Source organism: Notamacropus eugenii, chromosome 1 (assembly GCF_028372415.1).
Source record: "Notamacropus eugenii isolate mMacEug1 chromosome 1, mMacEug1.pri_v2, whole genome shotgun sequence".
NCBI lineage: Eukaryota > Metazoa > Chordata > Mammalia > Diprotodontia > Macropodidae > Notamacropus > Notamacropus eugenii.
Window position 1 is genome coordinate 485634612 of NC_092872.1, and position 18274 is coordinate 485652885.

General features: G+C 42.4%; 1 protein-coding gene across 2 annotated transcripts; it reads left to right on the top strand.

Annotated features, from left to right (window-relative positions):
• Position 1: 1 nt before the first annotated feature.
• CACFD1 (calcium channel flower domain containing 1) lies at positions 2-17763 on the top strand. 2 transcript variants are annotated; one of them, XR_011972249.1, is made up of 6 exons: positions 2-131; positions 8385-8457; positions 10626-10751; positions 11857-11964; positions 13239-14238; positions 15447-17763. XR_011972249.1 is itself a non-coding variant. In XM_072632865.1 (5 exons), the coding sequence occupies exons 1-5, from the start codon at positions 11-13 to the stop codon at positions 13327-13329; spliced, it is 519 nt and encodes a 172-aa protein (XP_072488966.1). In that variant the 5' UTR covers positions 2-10; the 3' UTR covers positions 13330-17763. The 2 variants fall into 2 exon arrangements, 1 of the variants encoding a protein (XP_072488966.1); XM_072632865.1 differs by having other exon boundaries at positions 13239-17763.
• The last annotated feature ends 511 nt before the right edge of the window (positions 17764-18274 follow it).

Below are 18274 nucleotides of genomic sequence, written 5' to 3' on the forward strand. Positions count from 1 at the left end.
GGACGGCACCATGATCTCCCTGGGTGGGGAGACCTCGTCGTCCGACCCCTCCTCTCCGCCCCCGCAGGACGACGGCATGATGTGGTGGTACCGTTGGCTGTGCCGCTTGGCCGGGGTCATGGGGGGCATCTGTGAGTATTCCCCACCCCCGCCCGTTGGCTCGCTCCCCTCTCCCCAGCCCCTTGGCTAGGCTCGCGCGCATGCGCACCTCCTGCCGGGGGGGTCCCGTCCTCGTCCCTACCTTACCGTAGGTCTCCTCTCCTCCTCCGCGAAGTCTGTCGCCCTAGGGAAGTGCTGGGGTGAACGTCCAGCCCCCGGGCTTTTGCCTCCCTCACTCCTGCACCGGTTGGGATCCTGGTTCTGCACATATGTGTTGTTATGGAAAAGCGCCTTGTATTTAGGGGGAGCCATCCATCTTTTCCTTCCGGCAGATGCGGGTCTCCCGACAGCGTCCGCCTCATTCACGGCGGCGCCTTTGTCGCCCGGAGTCGCTGACTCCGCTCCAGCACCAGCCCCCCTCCCCTTGGCCTGTCTGTACCGGCCCCGCCCCCTTGAAGAAATGAAGCTCCTGGGCAAGTCTACCTGGCGCCGAGCTGAGGGTCACCCGCGGGAGGGAGGGGTGTTCTAGCTGTTAGATACCTGCCGTGTTGTAGGCTCTGTGTCCGTCAGCACGGAGGCTGGGCGTTGTAGATGTAGGGTTGGAAGGGGCCTTGGAATATTAATGACAGCCAACGTTTGTGTGCTGTGCACGCGTGTGCACCACTCCGGCTCCGCTGCGCTAAGAGCTTTCCAGTGGTTATCCCGTTTAATCCTCACCGCCACCCCGCAGGCAGGTGGAGCCCTCCTTATCCCCGTGTACACCCGAGACAGAGGCGGGGACCTGCCCGGGACAGCCACTGGATGGGATCCCGATGCAAGATTAGGGTTAGCCTTGGCTGAGGGCAGTGGGGCTCCCAACATTTGTCCGACTTTGCAGTGACAGCTGGTGGGAACCCGCAGGATATGGATGGCAAGGAAGTGGCTGGTGATCTGGTATCACAGAATGCAGTTACAACAAATATTTGTAGAAATAATAAACGTATTCTTGGTCCGGTGGGAGGGAGATGAAACTTATTGTCAGGGAGACTAGAGGACCGCTTCTCTTTGGCAACTTAAATTGACACGCTAAGGAAAGAATGGCCTCAGCTCCCAGCTCTGACAAATGCTTGATCTCAACTACTCAGCCCACTTGTAGTTTTTCCTCTACATTTGCTTATGTGCTTAGTTAAGGTTGGGAACAGGGAGTGGACCTGTGATTTCATTGGGATGGGGAGCTCTCCACATGAGGATACTCCCTTTTAATCTATGCAGGTCAGAAGTAGATTGAGAAACTGGGAAGTTAGGTATTTGATGAAGTATCAGTCTGTACACTGAAATTTCCTCTTTTGAGGGCAGGATTTGGGTCAGAAAGAGTATGATCCAGGCACTGAACTCATTGAAGAAAGGAGAATGGCCTGGAAGTTGAGAGAGAAAGGCCACCAGGACCTGGATTTGTTGGTAGTGTGATTTAAATACTAATTATTTAAACTGTAAACCTCAAAAGAAGAAAACTTGATGAGTGATGGTATTTAGAGGGAAAGTCTGGAAGTAGAAATGAGGAGCAAAGAGTGTTCTAACTTCCCCAAGGAGACCAGTGGATAGTGGGGTATATGAGAGAAAGTATAGAAAGGAAGGAAAATGAATTTTTGAAAGAGCAATCCAGTGCATTTCAAAGGTTCCCCTCTACACATATATGTGTGGATATCTATACATTTTATGTATTATACATGTACATGTAAGTACATATATATACTATACACACACACATATATGTATATGAACTGCTTATTCATGCCTCCCTTTTCCCCACTTGTACCAAGCATTATGAGTGTGCTGGAGAGGGAGAGAGGGAGGAAAGGATGGGCTGAGAGTGGAGGGATTTGGGAAAGTGACTGAGATCTCTGGGCATCTGAAATAGTCATATAGCAGACAAAAAAATCCAGCCACCTGAGTTAGATCAGGGTGGCAGTAAAGAAGCTTATATACCTGATTGGTATTATAGTCCAATAATGGATGTTCTTAATGATAACTGTTTCATTAAGTAAAATTTTAACTGTATCTGCATTTTAAGAAGGTAAAGAGAGTGTCATACATTCAGTTCAATTTAACAGACATTTATTTTGTACTTTGTGCTAGGCATCTAAAATGAAAAAACAGTCCTTGCCTTCAAGGAGCTTACCTGTTTTACTGAAAGGTTAGGACATTTACACGTGAATAACAAGGTAATTTGAGGTGGGAACACTGACTGCTAAGGGGATTAGGAAAGATTTTTGGTAGGAAGTGGCATCTGAATTGTCTTTTTTCTTTTTTTTTTTTTCCCAATTATCAAGCATTTATTCTCCTCCCTCCCCCCAAAAAAGAAGGAAAACAAAAATCTTATAACAAGCATAGTTAAGTAATACAAATTCCCTACTGGAAATTTTTAAAAATGTGTATTTCATTCTGCATTTTCAGTCCATCAACTCTGTAAGGAGGTGGGGTAGCATTTTTCATCATTGGCTCTTTAGAATCATGATTGAACATTATGTTGGTCAGAATTCAAAATTATTTATTTTTTTAATGATGATGTCGTAGTATAAATTGTTCTTCTGGTTCTATTCACGTCCTTTTGCAGCATCACAGATTTCTACGAAGCCATCTCTAATTTTTCTTATAGCACAGTAGTATTCCATTATATTCATCTACCATCATTTGTTCAACTATTCCCCACTAGATTCCCATTAGCTTACAATTCTTTACCATTACAAAAAGAATTGCTATAAATATTTTTATACTTATAGGACTTTTTTCTCTTTCTTTGATTTCTTTGGGCTACTAATGGTTTAAAGGATATACATAGTTAAGTAATGTGGGAGACATAGTTCCAATTGCTTTCCAGAATGGTTAGACCAATTTACAGCTTCATCATCCATGCACCAATGTTCCTGTTTCCCTGCAGCCCCTCCAACATTTGTCCTCTCCCTTTTTTGTCAACTTTGCCGGTCTGATGGGTGTCAGATGGAAGTTCTGAATTGATTTAATTTGCATTTCTCTAATTTTTAGTGATTTGGCCTTAGGTAATTTGAATTTCTTTCCATAAAACTGCCTGAACCTAAATTGAGTCTTGAAGAGAGGATGCTTTAGAGGAAAGATGCTTTAGAGGAATGCATTAAGCTCTGATCAATGCATTGACTAGCCATTACTCCAGAGAATCAAGGCTGAAGCATGCTGCCCAATTCCTCATAAATGATAGACTAGAACGAAGGCAACGACGTTTGTGACAATTACCAGCATGTGCAATTGTTTGACAATGCTTATTTGTTACAAGATAGGGTTTTAAAAAAATTTGGTAAGAAGGGACTGGTAATAATGAACCCCTCCCCCAATAAAAGAAAATAGGGTCATTGAAGAATTAAAAAAAACACAAATGCACAGAAGAGAATGGAAGGAAGTTCAGAGGGAGTCATAGACAAGCAGGACAGCTTTGAAACTCTTATATTTATTATATATTTTTAAAAAATGATGTGTAATAGAGATTTATGATTTCATATATAATCATTGTTTCTTTACTTCCCTGACTTCCTTCAAGATCACTCCATCTTCTGCAGTAGGCTTGCTGAGCTTTCCCACTACTAGAGTCTTTCCTCTGAGATTGCTTTCCATTTACATTGTATATATCCTTTATATACAGTATTTTCATATCATCTTCACCATTAGAATTTGAACTCCTTGAGGACTTCAGAGTTTTTGTTTCTACCTTCTTTGAATCTCAGCACTTAACAGAGTGTTTGGCATATAATGAACACTTAATAATATTCATGTTGACTGTCTGCAATAGACATGTTTCTATATCTGGGTATTTCTAAAATTCATAATAACGAAACAAATGATTAAACTTTAAGAAAGGGGGAGGCTGGTACATTTCAGGCATGCAGGACAACTTGATAAAGGAGATAGAATGCGGGGTTAAAGGAACAGAATGTAGGTCAGTTTGGATGAAATGTAGAGTACATGAAAAGGGGAGTCATTGAATTAGCCTGGAAAGATAGGCTGTAGCCAAATTGAAGGTCTTTAAATGCTCAGTTGAGAAGTTTTTATTTTATTTTAGAATTATAAGGGAAACACTGAAAATTCTTGAGCTGGTGAATGATGAGAAGGGGAATATGCTTTTGGCAGAAAGTGGAGGATGGATATATTGGAAACAGGGAGACCAATTAGGAGGTTGTTGCTATGGGGCTGAACAGGGGTGATAAAGGCCAAATTAGGGTGGTATCCTGAACCACAGGCTGGCCATTAAAAAAGATTTATAGCTGGATGGCCTGGAGTCAGGAAGACTGGAGCTCAAGTTTGACCAGTTGTTGGGACCCTCAGAGAGTCATTTAACCTCTATTCAGTTTCCTTATCTGTAAAACAGGGGTATAATAAATGGCACCTACCATGCAGCGTTGCTGTAAGGACCAAAAGAAATAATTGTAAAGTGCTTAGCACAGGGGCATATAGTAAGTGCTACATAAATGTTAGTTATTGATGTTATTATTATCTCTGTGGAATAATCATCAGTTATTTGTAATATTCACTTGTGGGGAATAGCTCTTTCCTTCAGTGACAGCTAAATGTTGTACCATTGTAGTTTCAATGTTCCTGCTTATCCCTGGTCTTGAAACAACAAAGGGACCTGGAATTCAGTATAATTCTTTAAATACTTATTAAGCAGTGGTTGTAGGATTGTGACATTTAAAAAGTTTGAGAGACATAGTTTCTGGGTAATTAGTTGTTTTATTAATAATGCTATCATACTATTAATAAAATGGTCAATGCCAAAGACCCCCTCATGGAACTCATTCTATACTTATATGCCGTTGAAGGGTTCAGGTTCATGAGGATGGCAATCAACTTTGATTGGTTAACAAATAATTAGAGAGAATGAATATTATAATGAGAGGTGGATCTGCTCTAATGAGGGGCCAGGGGGACTGTGACTTTGCTCATGTAATTTACTTCCAAATCAGCCCCAGCCTTGGGAAATATAATCAAAGAATTTACCTCCACCCAGACCTGAGTAGAACATCATGGCGTTCCCCACTTGGATGGGTTCTGAACAAGACTGTTAGGAAAGTTAATCCAATTTCATTATCCAACATGTCCTTCGGAGACTGAAGGAGCTACAGGCTTCTGAAATAACCCTGGTCCTAATTTAGTAGTTGATTATTAATGTGAGAGAGAAATTTCTGTCAGGATCATAGATCTTGAGGGGCTTTAGAGGTGATCTTGTTCAGTCTTCTCATTTTACACGAGGAAAATGAGGCCCAGTTTGGTTAATCAGGTTGTCCAGAATCACTGGGATAGTTAAGTTTCAGAAGCAGAATTTAAAGGCAGTTTCTCCGACTGCAGAACCAATGTTCTTCTTCATCTCTGCCAAGGTGCTCAGGGACTTAGTTAGCCCTGAGGCTACAGTCAATAAAGCCTCAGGCTACAAAGGTCTTTAAGACACAGTTGCTGGCCTCATAAACAGTGAGTTCGATATTCAATAGGGGAGACCAAACATAAACCTAGAAGCATAATGCCAGTTGGAATGTCAGAAACATTAAAAGAGTGCTAGGGGACTTTTGACCTGGAAGAGTTAACAAAGACTTCTTGGTAAAGAGGTTTCCAGGCCTTGAGTCAGTCAACAAGTATTTATTAAATGCTTGCTTTGTGCCAGGCTCTGTGCTGAACACTGGGGATACAAAAAGCAAAAAATAGGGTCCCTGCCCTAAAGGAGCTCACATTTTAATTGGCATCGGTAGGACAATAGGAGAGATGGGTGAGGAAACAAGGAAGAGTAGTGAAACTATGGAGATGCAATAGGCTTCTCCTCCTCCCCCTTTAATTAAAGAGCCCTGACCTGTCAAAATAATCTTGAAATTGAAGGAAATGATGTAGTTATGTTGGGGTCCTTTTTTAAAAAACTAAAAAAAAATTCTGAACTTAAGTAAAACAAGCATTTCCATAGCTACGTAGAGTAGAAAAAAGGATTGCACGTGAATCTGCCAATCTACTTGCTGTTCATTTTAAATATACAACATTATCATGTGCCTTTTTTTCTTCCCTCTTCCTGCCCCTCCCCATCTTAGAGATGGCTATCATTAGACACAAATATGTATGTATCTCGCAGTTTTTTCTCTGGATGCAGATAGCATCTTCCTTCATAAGATCTTTGTAGTTAATTTGGAGATTTTTAATGGAATGACTTAATCGCTTAAAGGTGTTCTTAAAATAATATTGCTGTTGGTATGTAGGTGTCCTGTTAGAGGAATCCTGTGAAGCCCAAAGACTTCAGTCTTCTGTTTTCTTTACCATATAACCAAGTGAAAGAATATAGAACAAACAAAAAACCTTTTCAGTGTTTTCACAAGGAAAGATAACATTAGAAAAAAGAAACACTTTTCTTCCTGCAAATTCCCAATAGAACCCTTTCTCCTAAACTTTCCATTCTGTTTGTACTTCCCACCCTGACTAACTTGTGTGAGCAAATCCTCAACTAACAAAGGGGAGGGGGGGGACGGTGGGGGGGGGACAGAAGTTTATTTTTGTCATCATTTGGGTGGCTACATCATTCTGTTTCCTGGAGTTGAGTCACTGCCTAGCGCTGCACTTTAGCCTACCCATCTGTAAAATGAGGAGGAGTCTGAACTAAACAGTCTTGGAGGTCCTTTCTAGCTCTAAAGTTTTATGATTCTGTGACTGACTCCCCTCCCAAGTTGTTAGTTTGTTCTTCTTCCTCAAATTACCTCATGTTTCATGCTCTGCATAGAATATCAGCTTCTTGAGGGCAGGAATTCTGTTAATATTTTTATTTTTTAATCTTTGTTTCATCTAGCACAATACCTTGTGCATAAGAAGTGTTTACATAATAAATGTTCTCTGAATTGAATTAATCCAGAATTTAGGTAGCAAGCCTAATCAGCACCAGAAGGAAGAACAGCCCTTGGCATCTTCTTGGGAGAGAGTAGATGACTGACTTTGAGTTTGACTTGTTCGTTTCCTTCCCCAGTCTCCTGTAACCCAGATAGAATTTCACTGGAGACATCCAGTCCATGTTAGCCAGATCAGGTGCAGAGAAGCTGGTGCAAGTTTAATGAACTGTTTGATAACTGCCCCACCCTGCTATGAGGCTGTGGGGCCTCAGGCTTCCTTCCTTGCTTCATTGTCATATTTGTGCTTAGGACCTACCTTCCTCTCTTCTCTGTGCCTGGAGCAGGCACAAGGACTCCCAAGCTCAAGCCAGTTTGACTCCAGTGACACTCATCTTCCTTAACCACATCCTTACAAAGTACAGGTCCTGGTCACATCACTTCCTTGCTCAATAAATTCCCGAGGCTCTCTTCTGCTTCTAGGATAAAGTACTGGCTCCTCCATGGTTTAAATTGATACTCAACCAGGCTCCAACTCCCCTTTCCATCCTTTTGATGCATTACTTCCCTTCACATACTCTGCCGCCAGGCAGACTAGTCTTTTTGTTGTTCCTCATATAGAGCATTCTATGTGTGACCTGACTCCATGTCTTTGTTCCCCTAGACCTGGAATGTTCACTCTCTTCTCCTCCAGCTCTTAGATCTCTAGTTTCTTTCCAGGCTAACCCCAAGCATTATCTTCCGTGTGAAATCTTTCCTGATTCCCATGCTGCTAATCTTTTCCTCCTGCCTCCCCATTCTCTCCCTCCCCCCATCTTACTTTGTATATACTTATCTGGATATATATTGGCTTTCCCTCTAGCATGAAGTCTTCTTAGGAACAAGGCTTCTTTTTTGTCCCTTATATTTGCCTGTAGACAGATTTCTACCTGTATCCCTCCATAAAATGAGGGTAAAAATCCCTAGGACATAGTAGCCAAGGGCTAGCACATAATAATAATATTATAACATAATAACATTAATAAATGCTTGTTGATTAGCTTCCTCTTGTCCTATCCTCATTGTCTTAAAAGGTTTATGCCTTTACTGAGAGCTCACTGTTTTCAGAGCCCTGGTCTAGACTCCAGGGAGCATACTAGAGGAGACCATATTCCTGCCTACCATGGAGTCAGACTTCTTGAGCCATGATGGTGTCAGCATGGAGTTGGGTAAAGAGATCTAAACTGGACCTTGTCCTCTGATTTCCATGTGTGACTTTGCCTCTCTGAGCTTGTTTCTCAAATAAGTAAATTGTATGAGTACTTTGTAAAGTTTAAGTTGTTAGACAAACCTAAGGGATTATAATTATTTAATGATGCAGATTTGCAGCCAGGATTCCTGCTTGGCATTGTTCCATTTTTGCTGCTAATTCTAGTCATATCTCTTCTTTTCAAGCTTGTGCAATTTCTGGCCTCTTCAACTGTATCACCATTCACCCACTCAACATTGCAGCCGGTGTGTGGATGATGTAAGTAATACCAGCAATCTTGTCTGTGTCGGGTGGTCTGTCAGATGGATATGGTTTCCAGGTCAGGGCTCTATTTTTACTTTCATATGTTCTGCCCATCTTTTTGAAGGAGCTGTTTGGAAGAAGCACTGGGTCTGGAAGTCAGGAAGACCTGGATTCAAATATGACTTTAGATACTAGCTATTTGGCCCTAGGCAAGTCACTTAACCTCTCTTTGCCTCAGTTTTTTTTTTTTCCAGTTATAAAATGGGGAGAATAGTAACACTTACCTCTCAAAGTTCTTGTGAGGATCAAATGAGATATGCTTAGCATAGTGTCTAGCACTTACTAGGTGCTTAATAAGTCCGTCCTTCCTTCCTTCCTTCCTTCCTTCCTTCCTTCCTTCCTTCCTTCCTTCCTTCCTTCCTTCCTTCCTTCCTTCCTTCCTTCTTTCCTTCCCTACCACCCTCACTCCTTTCCTACCTAGACTCAGATAGAGAGTCTCATACTCAGACTGTCATTGGAGCATTATGCATGAGTTTTCTACATTGTAAAAAGAATTTGGAAAAACTGAATATTTTGTTGGGCCCCTGGGCAGCCCCAGAACTGGGAACATCAGGTGGATGCCAGAACTATGAGAGCCAGGCTGTAGTAAAGGAGTATGCAGGTATCAATGTTATTATTAAACTTGGGGTAGAAAGACTGTGCAACGTACCAACTATCCGAATATCCTGAGGTCAGCCTGATAATGAGGCAAGGTCTACCTCAGTCAGATGATTTTTAGTTATTTCCTTCTGGTGTTTCTGCCTCTGTTTCTATTAATTCATAGTCTTTTATTATGTTGGAACTCTTTTTTATCTTTTTTTTTAAAAAAAAACATTTTTTGAGAGTTTCTGGTAGTTACTTTTCTTTTTGGTATTTTTGTGCCTATTTTTGAGGGAAATATTGAGGAATTGGGCTTTTTCCCACCTCCCACACTTCTCTCTCCCAATGTTACATACTTCCTACTGGAGTGGAAACTAGTCTCTTCACATAGATGGTCTGAGGTCATGGGTGGGAGAAGCAAGTCAGTGATAGCATCTGGTTGACAGAGAGGCAGAGATATTGAGTAAAACTAGATACAGACTTTGGAAAAGGTCCAGAGAGGAGCTCCCAGAGATATAGAAAATAGGCCATTTTTCAAGAGTTAGCAGAGAAGAGGTCAGTATTCTTCATATGTCTGAAAAGTTAGTTGCAAGGAATATGCTGAGCAGTTCCACTGAGGGCTAAACAAAGAAATAGGGAGTTGTGAACTAGATGTATCAAGTAGTTTTAAAAATTCTGCGTAAAGGGAATTTGGTTAGACATAAAGAACTTGCCTTTCATATGTTACAATCCCAAAGAGTTAAAAACTAAAGAGGGCTGGAGAGTAATAGTTTACGTCCAGAGAATTTTAAAGTTAGCTATCTATTTGTTACTACTGGCTTATATATTTGTAGAATGACAGAATTATCAGAGCAGTAGGAGAGTTTGGAAAGTGTAATTCAAACCGTTGTTTTAAAGAGGAGGACAGCTGAAGCCCAGAAAGGCAAATGCCTTGTCCAGGATTACGTGGTGAGTTAATAGTGGAATGCTCTGCCCAGCTAAGAGTGGACTGGATGATGTGGTCATTTGGGGTCCCTCCCTCCAACTTCAAGAGGCTTGAGTCCAACTTGTTTTTAAATTATTTTTCTCCTAATCAGAGATTCTCCCCCCACCCCCCACCAAGGTACTATTTGGTCAGTGGGCACACTATTAAAAATCAGGTAATTTGTTTAAAACACTTGCTTCTATGATAAGCAGTAAAAAGAGCACAGAAGTATGAGACCCAGAATCTCAACTCAAGGTATTTACATGGCAGTTGGAAAAATAAAATTAACATCTAGAAAACAATTAGAGAATAAATGCTAAATTGTGGTGGTGCTGTGTGCAGTAGCATTTCAGGAACAGTGAGGTGTGTGGCTTTAGGGCCAAGGGCCCCTTCCTGGAGGAAGTACTATTCCTTGCAGGAATGGCAGGATTAAGATCAGTGGCTGAGAGACTTGGGAGAGCATTCTATATCCTTCCCAGAATCCTTTTCGTTAATAATATGAATGACAGATTAGCATGCTTGGGGCAGTCATTGAATGGGGTTTGGTTTATTTCACCATTTTCTCTTCTGCCTCCTGCAGGTTAAATGCCTTCATCTTATTTTTGTGTGAGGCACCTTTCTGCTGCCAGTTCATTGAGTTTGCTAACACAATTGCTGACAAGGCTGACAGACTGAGGCCTTGGCAGAAGGCTGTCTTCTACTGTGGGTAAGGAGGCCTGACCAGCAGCCAGAAAATCGTCATTATATTTAACTATTTGTTGGCTTCCTGACCTGGAACGCACTAGCTAGGACTGCTAGATGCAAGCTGTCCCAAGTGGTTTTCCCCTTTCAAATCCATTGTTTTTCCCCTTAAATATTACCTGCTAGGAGAATAGGAACTGAGATTGAGGAAGTGGAGAGGAAAAAATTGAGAGGTGTCTTCATAACAATATTTACTATAATTCTGTGAAGAATTTAGCTTAGCCCTTGCTTGTAGATGCCCTGCTGAAGTTACTTCAAGTTACTTATTTCCTGAGCACTTAAGTCAGCCTTAGATCAGCCCTTGTTAGCTATTCTAGGAGATGGAGAGTCAGAAAGACATGAGACATTGTCCCTACACTCAGGCTTACAGTCGTGGTAGAAATGTAAGACATATCCATGAAACAGAAGGATGGAAACACACTGTGACCAAACAGAGTCAAACTTGTGCCTCAGTACTGAGACATTAGCTCCATTGCATATTACATATTGGAATTTTAGGTGATTGGCTTTGTGCAAAGGCTGTGGATGATACAGAAAAGTATGAAACCCTAGAATTCTCCATATAGCTTAGATATAGGATGCAGACAGGAATAGATACCCCATTGTAAAAAAGAGGGCTGACCTGGGAGTTGAGACCCAGGTTCTAGGCCTAGCTTTGCCACTAATTTACTTTGTGACTTAAGATAAGTCATATTCTTTCCCTGGGCCTTGGTTTTCTCATCTGTAAAAGGATAGGGTTGGATTAGAATTATAAGTTCCCAAAGTTGGCAATACCACCCTCTGGGGGGGGGTTCTGGAACAATGGGGGACATAGTAGCCTTGGGTGACACAAATTTAAATGAAAAAAACTGTTAAAGGGTTAAAGAAAGTAGAATTCCAGGGCAGGGTCCTGAGTAATTTTTTTTTGAAAAGAGGGCAGTAGGCCAAGTAAATTTGGGAACCTCTGGACTAGATGATTTCCAAGTGGAAGATCAGAGTGAAGTGAAGTTGGTTTGGAAATGAAGGGGGGCAACTGCACTACAAGTAGTATCGAGGAGTAATCTCTGGTTTTCTTGTTTGTTTCTCCATAGGATGGCAGTTTTCCCCATTGTCATCAGCCTGACTCTTACCACCCTCCTGGGAAATGCTATTGCCTTCTCCACAGGCGTGCTATATGGACTTTCTGCACTGGGCAAAAAGTATGTCTGTTTTGCAGCTGATTTGATGTTGCCAAGCCATTTATTGTTGTTGACCGTCCTGATACCTGTAACTAAGATCTGGAGGTTCTTCCCATTTTGTAGTTGAGATCATGTAGTGCCACAGTGGCTGAGCAAGATCATCAGCTCAGCTTTTTTAATGGCTTGATACTCCCTTTAAGGTACCAAGGCACCTTACGGGGAAAGGCAAGATAAAGGTGCCCAAGACTCCCTGCATGTCATCCTCTGGCTGAGGAGTTCCATTGGATTTCTTTAACAGTCTACAGAATACTCTTTCAGGAAAACCAAAAGGCTGAGCAGGGCCAGTCACAAGATCATTTGGGGGTCAAATGCAAAGAATCAGGGAGTTGAAGAGTATGATAACATTGTAGAACCAAAGAGTAGGTATGAGTAGGACATGAGGTATCAGTGACACTGAGGAGGATAATCTCTTTGGTTTTCTGACTCCATTCAGCAGGTTATTTCTTACCAACTCCTGGAGTTTAGCTGGAGTCCAGATGAAAACAGAAAGCTCCAATGTAGTAGATAGAGTACCAAACCTAGAGTCAGGAGACCTAGGTCTGCCACTAAGCAGCTGTGGTACCTTAGCAAATTGCTTCCTTTTTTGGGGCCTCAGTTTCCCCATCTTTAAAATGAGGGAATTAGACTAGGAGTTGGGGAACCTGTGGCCTCAAGGCCACATGTGGCCCTCTAGGTTCTCAAGTGTGGCCCTTTGACTGAATCCAAACTTTACAAACAAATCCCCTTGATAAAAGGATTTGTTTTATAAAACTTGAACTCAGTCAAAGGCCACACCCAAGGACCAAGAAGACTACATGTGGCCTCGATGCCACAGGTTTCCTACCCCTGGACTGGATCATCTCTAAAGCCTCTTTCTGCTCTATGATTCCCTGTGAGTGGGAAATCAGAGTGTGGTGTCTTTGGTAAGAATTGGTGCTGGAAGCAGAGCAATTGACATCAAAATAGCCCATCTCACAGTAGTACTGTGCATATGACAAGTTGCAGGCAGTCAGTCAACCTATTTCTAGTTTAAACCTCACCAAGTAAAATACCCTATGCTCACCCTACATCTCCCCAACAGTTGACACAAGGGACCAAGTTCCTTGGAGAACCTATAAATAATGTTTACAGAGTTTTGCTAGATTTTAATCCATCCTAACTGTAGCCTCTGCCTACAGGAGGAAAGCTATGGTTTTCTTCTTGCTTCTTACTTGTTGCTCCGTCTAACGGTATCATGACTCCCTTTTTCCCTGTAGGGGTGATGCAATTTCCTACGCAAGGATCCAGCAACAGAAGCAGCAGGCAGATGAGGAGAAACTGACGGGGACCCTTGAAGGGGAGCTGTGAGCCTCTGGCCCAGGATCAGGGCCTTCCTTTGTGGCCTTAAGAGGAGCCTTTCTTCTCTAGTTTCAGTTTCCTGGCTCTCACATCTTCCATTTCTGTGGGAGGACAGACATTTGATCGAAGTGGAATGGAGAAGACAAGAACTGTGCGTGAGCACACTGCAACTTTGAGAAAAGCATTTAAGTAGGAACTCTCAACAGTGCTTAGCATATAGTGAGTGGTTGGGAAACACTAACTCAGGTGTTCCTGCCTCTCCATCTTTCTCATCCTATCCTTTGAAGACACACTTGCATCCTTCACCTGACTTGGATCTTTTGACCTGGATGTGCCTAATGACTCTAGGCCAGCTAAGGATGAAATTAATAAGGCCTGTGGCAGGCACTATAGAAAATTGAAGTGGAAATCATGAACCACGAAACAAGTCTGGAAGACGAGACCTGTGAAGGAAGTTTGGCTGCCCAACTTCTTGGGGGCATGAGTTCCTCAGTTGGAAATGGAGCAGAGCAGGCAACCCCTTTCACGTCTGCTTCCCCCATAGATTGTATTGTAACTGGCTGCCAGATTGACTTTCATACTTAATATATTTTGAAAATTATCTAATGATCCAGGAGGGAAGTAAAACACTGTGGGAGTAAACACTACTTCCCCCTTTTCATTACAGTCCTGAAACAGTCTTTCATCCCTGTTCTTCAGAGGTAGAAGATACCTTAGATTCTGGCCTTGCTGTAAAGGACAGGGCAAAATGTCCTCATTACATCCATCTGTTGCCATCAAACTGACATTCAAGGCCATTTCTGAATCAGGGACAAAGTATGGTTCAATGATGGCAGAGGCTGCATTTCAAGAGGCCAGAGCCTGATACTTGATCTGCCTTCACTAGGAGTCAGGGCCAGAGCTATCTGTGGGCTTGAGGTATTCTCTTAATCTTAGGCCTGGCTTAGGCTCCTATTTCTTCCTCTTTGCCTCTTGTCCTTCCATTTTCCCTACTCTCTGTGTCAAATTATGGAACTTTGAAAGCTTTGGATCCTTATAAGCTATTTGTAAAGGCTCCTCCAGTTTCTCTGATCACCTCTTCTTTATAGCTCTCTTGGGATGCAAAAGACTTTGGAGTGAAAAGATAGACTTGAGCTTATTAACATATGAGATGTCTCTCCTCCCAGTAGCTCCTTTGACCCTGCTCTGGTAGTGCTGGGGTCAGCTGGAGCTCAGGACTAGTCTGACTGGTTAGGCCACTGTGTTCCCCACAGACCTCACTGTGCTACAGGCCCAGGAAGGTTCACAACTGGTTCCCACAAGAGGGAGAATAACTTGAAACCGTTGCAGGAGTGATGGGGGAAGAGCAGCCCCAGTGATGTTCCCTGCACTTCCCTCTGAACTTCTATGGGATTTTATGCAAATCATTCTACATGCCATCCTAGCTGTCACTTGGTGACAGGCCTCCCAGGACCAAGGGGTAACCAAGCCCTTCTGTTGGCAGGAGGTGCTTGGTGCTAAGATGTACAGGGAAGAAGCACTCCTGAGCTTTCCTCTAGGTGAATCTGTGGCAGCAGCTCTGGCACAGGGCTTCCTCAGTGACCCAAGTCCCACATGTGTGGACAGTATCTCAGGTCAATTTAGAACTGATCAAAATAGAACCTTTCTCCATGGCCTGTTGGACTATAGTTTTGGAATCATTATCTCTCAAGATCCAGATCCATGGGGATGTGGGCAGAAATCACACCAGCTGACTTCCAAACCCAAAGTCCCTATTTCTACCTTCCTATCTCAAATGTCTGTACTTGCTATTCTATTCCATATTGAGATATATTCCCCCTACTCTGCCTTTTCTTCCTCCAAGCCCTCAAGCCCAGTGAATCATTTTGTACAAGCTGCAGTAGAGACACAGGTGTCTGATAGTGAATCCAGGGTAAAATAGCTTAATGCTTGGTATACTGCCCCAAATTAAAGGCAGGGACAGCGGTTTTGATCCAAGGCCTCTCTACATTGTGGCACTAACGTTTGTTCCAGATTGGCATCTGGGCATGGAGAGAAGGCACATGTTAGAAACATTTCTTCTTTCACCACAAGCTATTTGCTTCCTGGACTACTCACTAATCTCATTTTCCATCCTTCCTTTTCAGACATATCGCTTCCAGTGCCTGTGACTTCAAACTACACATCATTCACAGTAATCTTTTAATCTTTATGCAATGGTCTGATCTCAGCTGGTGTAAAAGTTTCGCTTGATCCTATCCTATGCTGGGACAAGACCAACCCTCTATGGATTTCCTTTGGTCACTGGCCCTGAAGGCCTATGGAGTTGCTGCTGAATGAGGAGTACTAGAGGATAGCCCAACCAAGGCATGAAGTAGACCTATGCACTTAGTTGTGCCAGATTGGCCTGGGAGGTGGGGGTGGGGTTTGAGGAGATGGGTTCTTTATTGAGTGCTCTGCTAATATTTCAGAAAATTTTACCTTGTGGAAAGGTGTTTTACATCTTCCTTTCTTCTTGCTGCAATTTTAAACACTTACTGATTCCAGGTAGATCTGGGAGTTAGGTGTAGAGAACAGACTTTCTCTGCCACCTTCCATCCCTCAAGGGCTTTGGACTTAGCTTGTGAGAGTACAAATTGTTTGGGAGCTGGACTCCCAAACTGAGCCATTGTGTGTGTCTCTAGGAGAATTTATATTCCAAATTTCCTCACTGTCAGGGTCATTGCTCCCTTGAATTCACCCTGACCTGTGAATTTTTGACCAGATGGAACCTTTGGGGATTTGTTTCTGAAGTTACTGGGTTTTTTTTATTTTTTAAGACAATGATCTAACTGACCTCTGCCTGTGTGTATCCTGTGGCCTAGTTGGCTCATTCCTATCACTCATCAGTGTCCTTAACTGACATCCAGGCTACTGATGGCAGCAATCAGCATTTATTAGTCCCTAGGGGATGCAAGGACCTATCACTGTTAAAAATTTCAGAAGAACTAGTGTAGGCCCTTGTAGTGAGCCAGGCCTTATCCCTTTCTGGATGCAAAGGGATTGATTGATTCCTATGTAATATTTTATATCGGCTGTCAGAGGCCCAACTATTGTACAAGTAAAAACACTAGAGAGCTGGTGCATCTCAAGCAAGAAAGAGTCATGATACTGTCTTAGATATAACACTAGCCATAATTTTACAGGAGCCATGTGACCAGGAAGAGTTGAGCAATAGTTGGATGTAAAACGCTCATCATGAAGAGCTGTGGGCATCCTGGGCATTGTCACTAGAAATGCAAAACTAGATAAATGAGGCATTAAACCTTTTCTAGAAAATGTTGGATCTCCCCATTGTCACAGTCATGGTATGGTTGACTTTGTGGAAACAGGTGAGCATATTATTAGTATGGAACCATCACTGTTCACAGAGCCAGACCAAGCTTAGTCTCAGCAAGGTATTTAAGGATAAAATAGAATTTGGCTTTCTGGAGAAAGGCATATGTGTCTTCAGGGAGGTAGGCCATTTCTCTTTGGAGACATCATTTTTTAGTTCATGGATCACTATAGTGATTCTCAGCCATAAATGACCCAAACAGGATCTGAGGAGCGCTGTTGGAGTAGGCAGCAAATACTCTCCTATGCCTGCAGGATTATCCCATCTTTTTGTGTATGCGGTGAATAGAAGACCATTTTACTTCCTTATAGAGTGAAGTGGAGATTTCTGTCTTTTTAGAAAATAAATTTTTTTTTTTAAATCAAGTAAAAACTAAGCAGCAGGAATCTCACTACAGAGGAGTTATAGTATACGAAAGAATATGGTAATGGATCCGAATGATTCCCATCAGGCCTACATCTGTCTTTCTGGCCCTTTTAACAATTTGTCTTGTCCACCTACCTATATATTTACTACTGTAGCTCAGGTAAATCACTCAGGGAATCCAGGTGACATCTAGGTTGAGTGTTAGTGACACCTTATTCCTGTGCTTTGTTCAGGTTTGCTAGTGGATACTAAATCCCTGAGAAGCAGCCTTCGTAAGGTAGACAGACACCATCCTCAGCGGGGTGGCTGAGAGTGTCCAACGTAAGGAAGGAGGGAGTTTGTTTTTCAGACTTGGGGATTTTGGTGCATCTGGTGCTTTGAATCAGAATGATAGAGTTGGAAGGAACCTTTGAAGTCATCTAGTAGAACTCTCTTTTTACAGATGAGATTGAGTCCCAGAGAGGAGAGATGTCACATAGCGCTAATAACAAGAGCGAAGACTTTCCTGACTCACAGGCTAGTGTTTTTCCCATTGTACCATATAGTATCCAGAATAAAGGGCAAAGGGAGGCCGAGGAAGATCTGTCTATCCTGAGCCACAGGGGATTTTGCTCTGGACTTGAATATTTATTTTTCCAGAATTTTCTCTATTCTAGATTTTCCTTGTTTGGGTTTCCAGTGTAATTTGCATTTTGAGCAATAAAATGTGGCATTTGTCCGAATGAGTTGTTTTGGTTTTTTTAAAGCTTTTCTTCTCTGAATATGTGAGCCTGAAAACAAGTGAGGGGGTGACCTACCAAACACATTTGGGGCGGGGATGACTGCATTAGTCATATCACAGAGACCACCAAAGTTGTTAGTTATCATTAGATAAGGATATAAGGATAAGGATAAGGCATAAAAAAGACTGAGTAAAAATCCCTATAAAGTCTCTAGAGGTTTATGAATTAAGCCGATATTGGAGCACCGAATTCTTTCCCTTTAGATCAATAGGCTAAATGTGGGAGGCAGAACTTTCAGGTAGAGGGTCCCCTTGCTGTGTGCAGACATCAACATAAACATGTATAGACATATAGCTATATTAGCTTCTACACTAAAGCGTTAATCAGTTCTTTCCTGGTGGTAGGTGGCACTTAGGAGCAATCCTAGGACTTCGGGCACCTACACAACTTTAGGATCTTAGAGACTGTTAGGGGCTCAGAGGTTACAGAATTTTAGAGTGGATGGAAACTT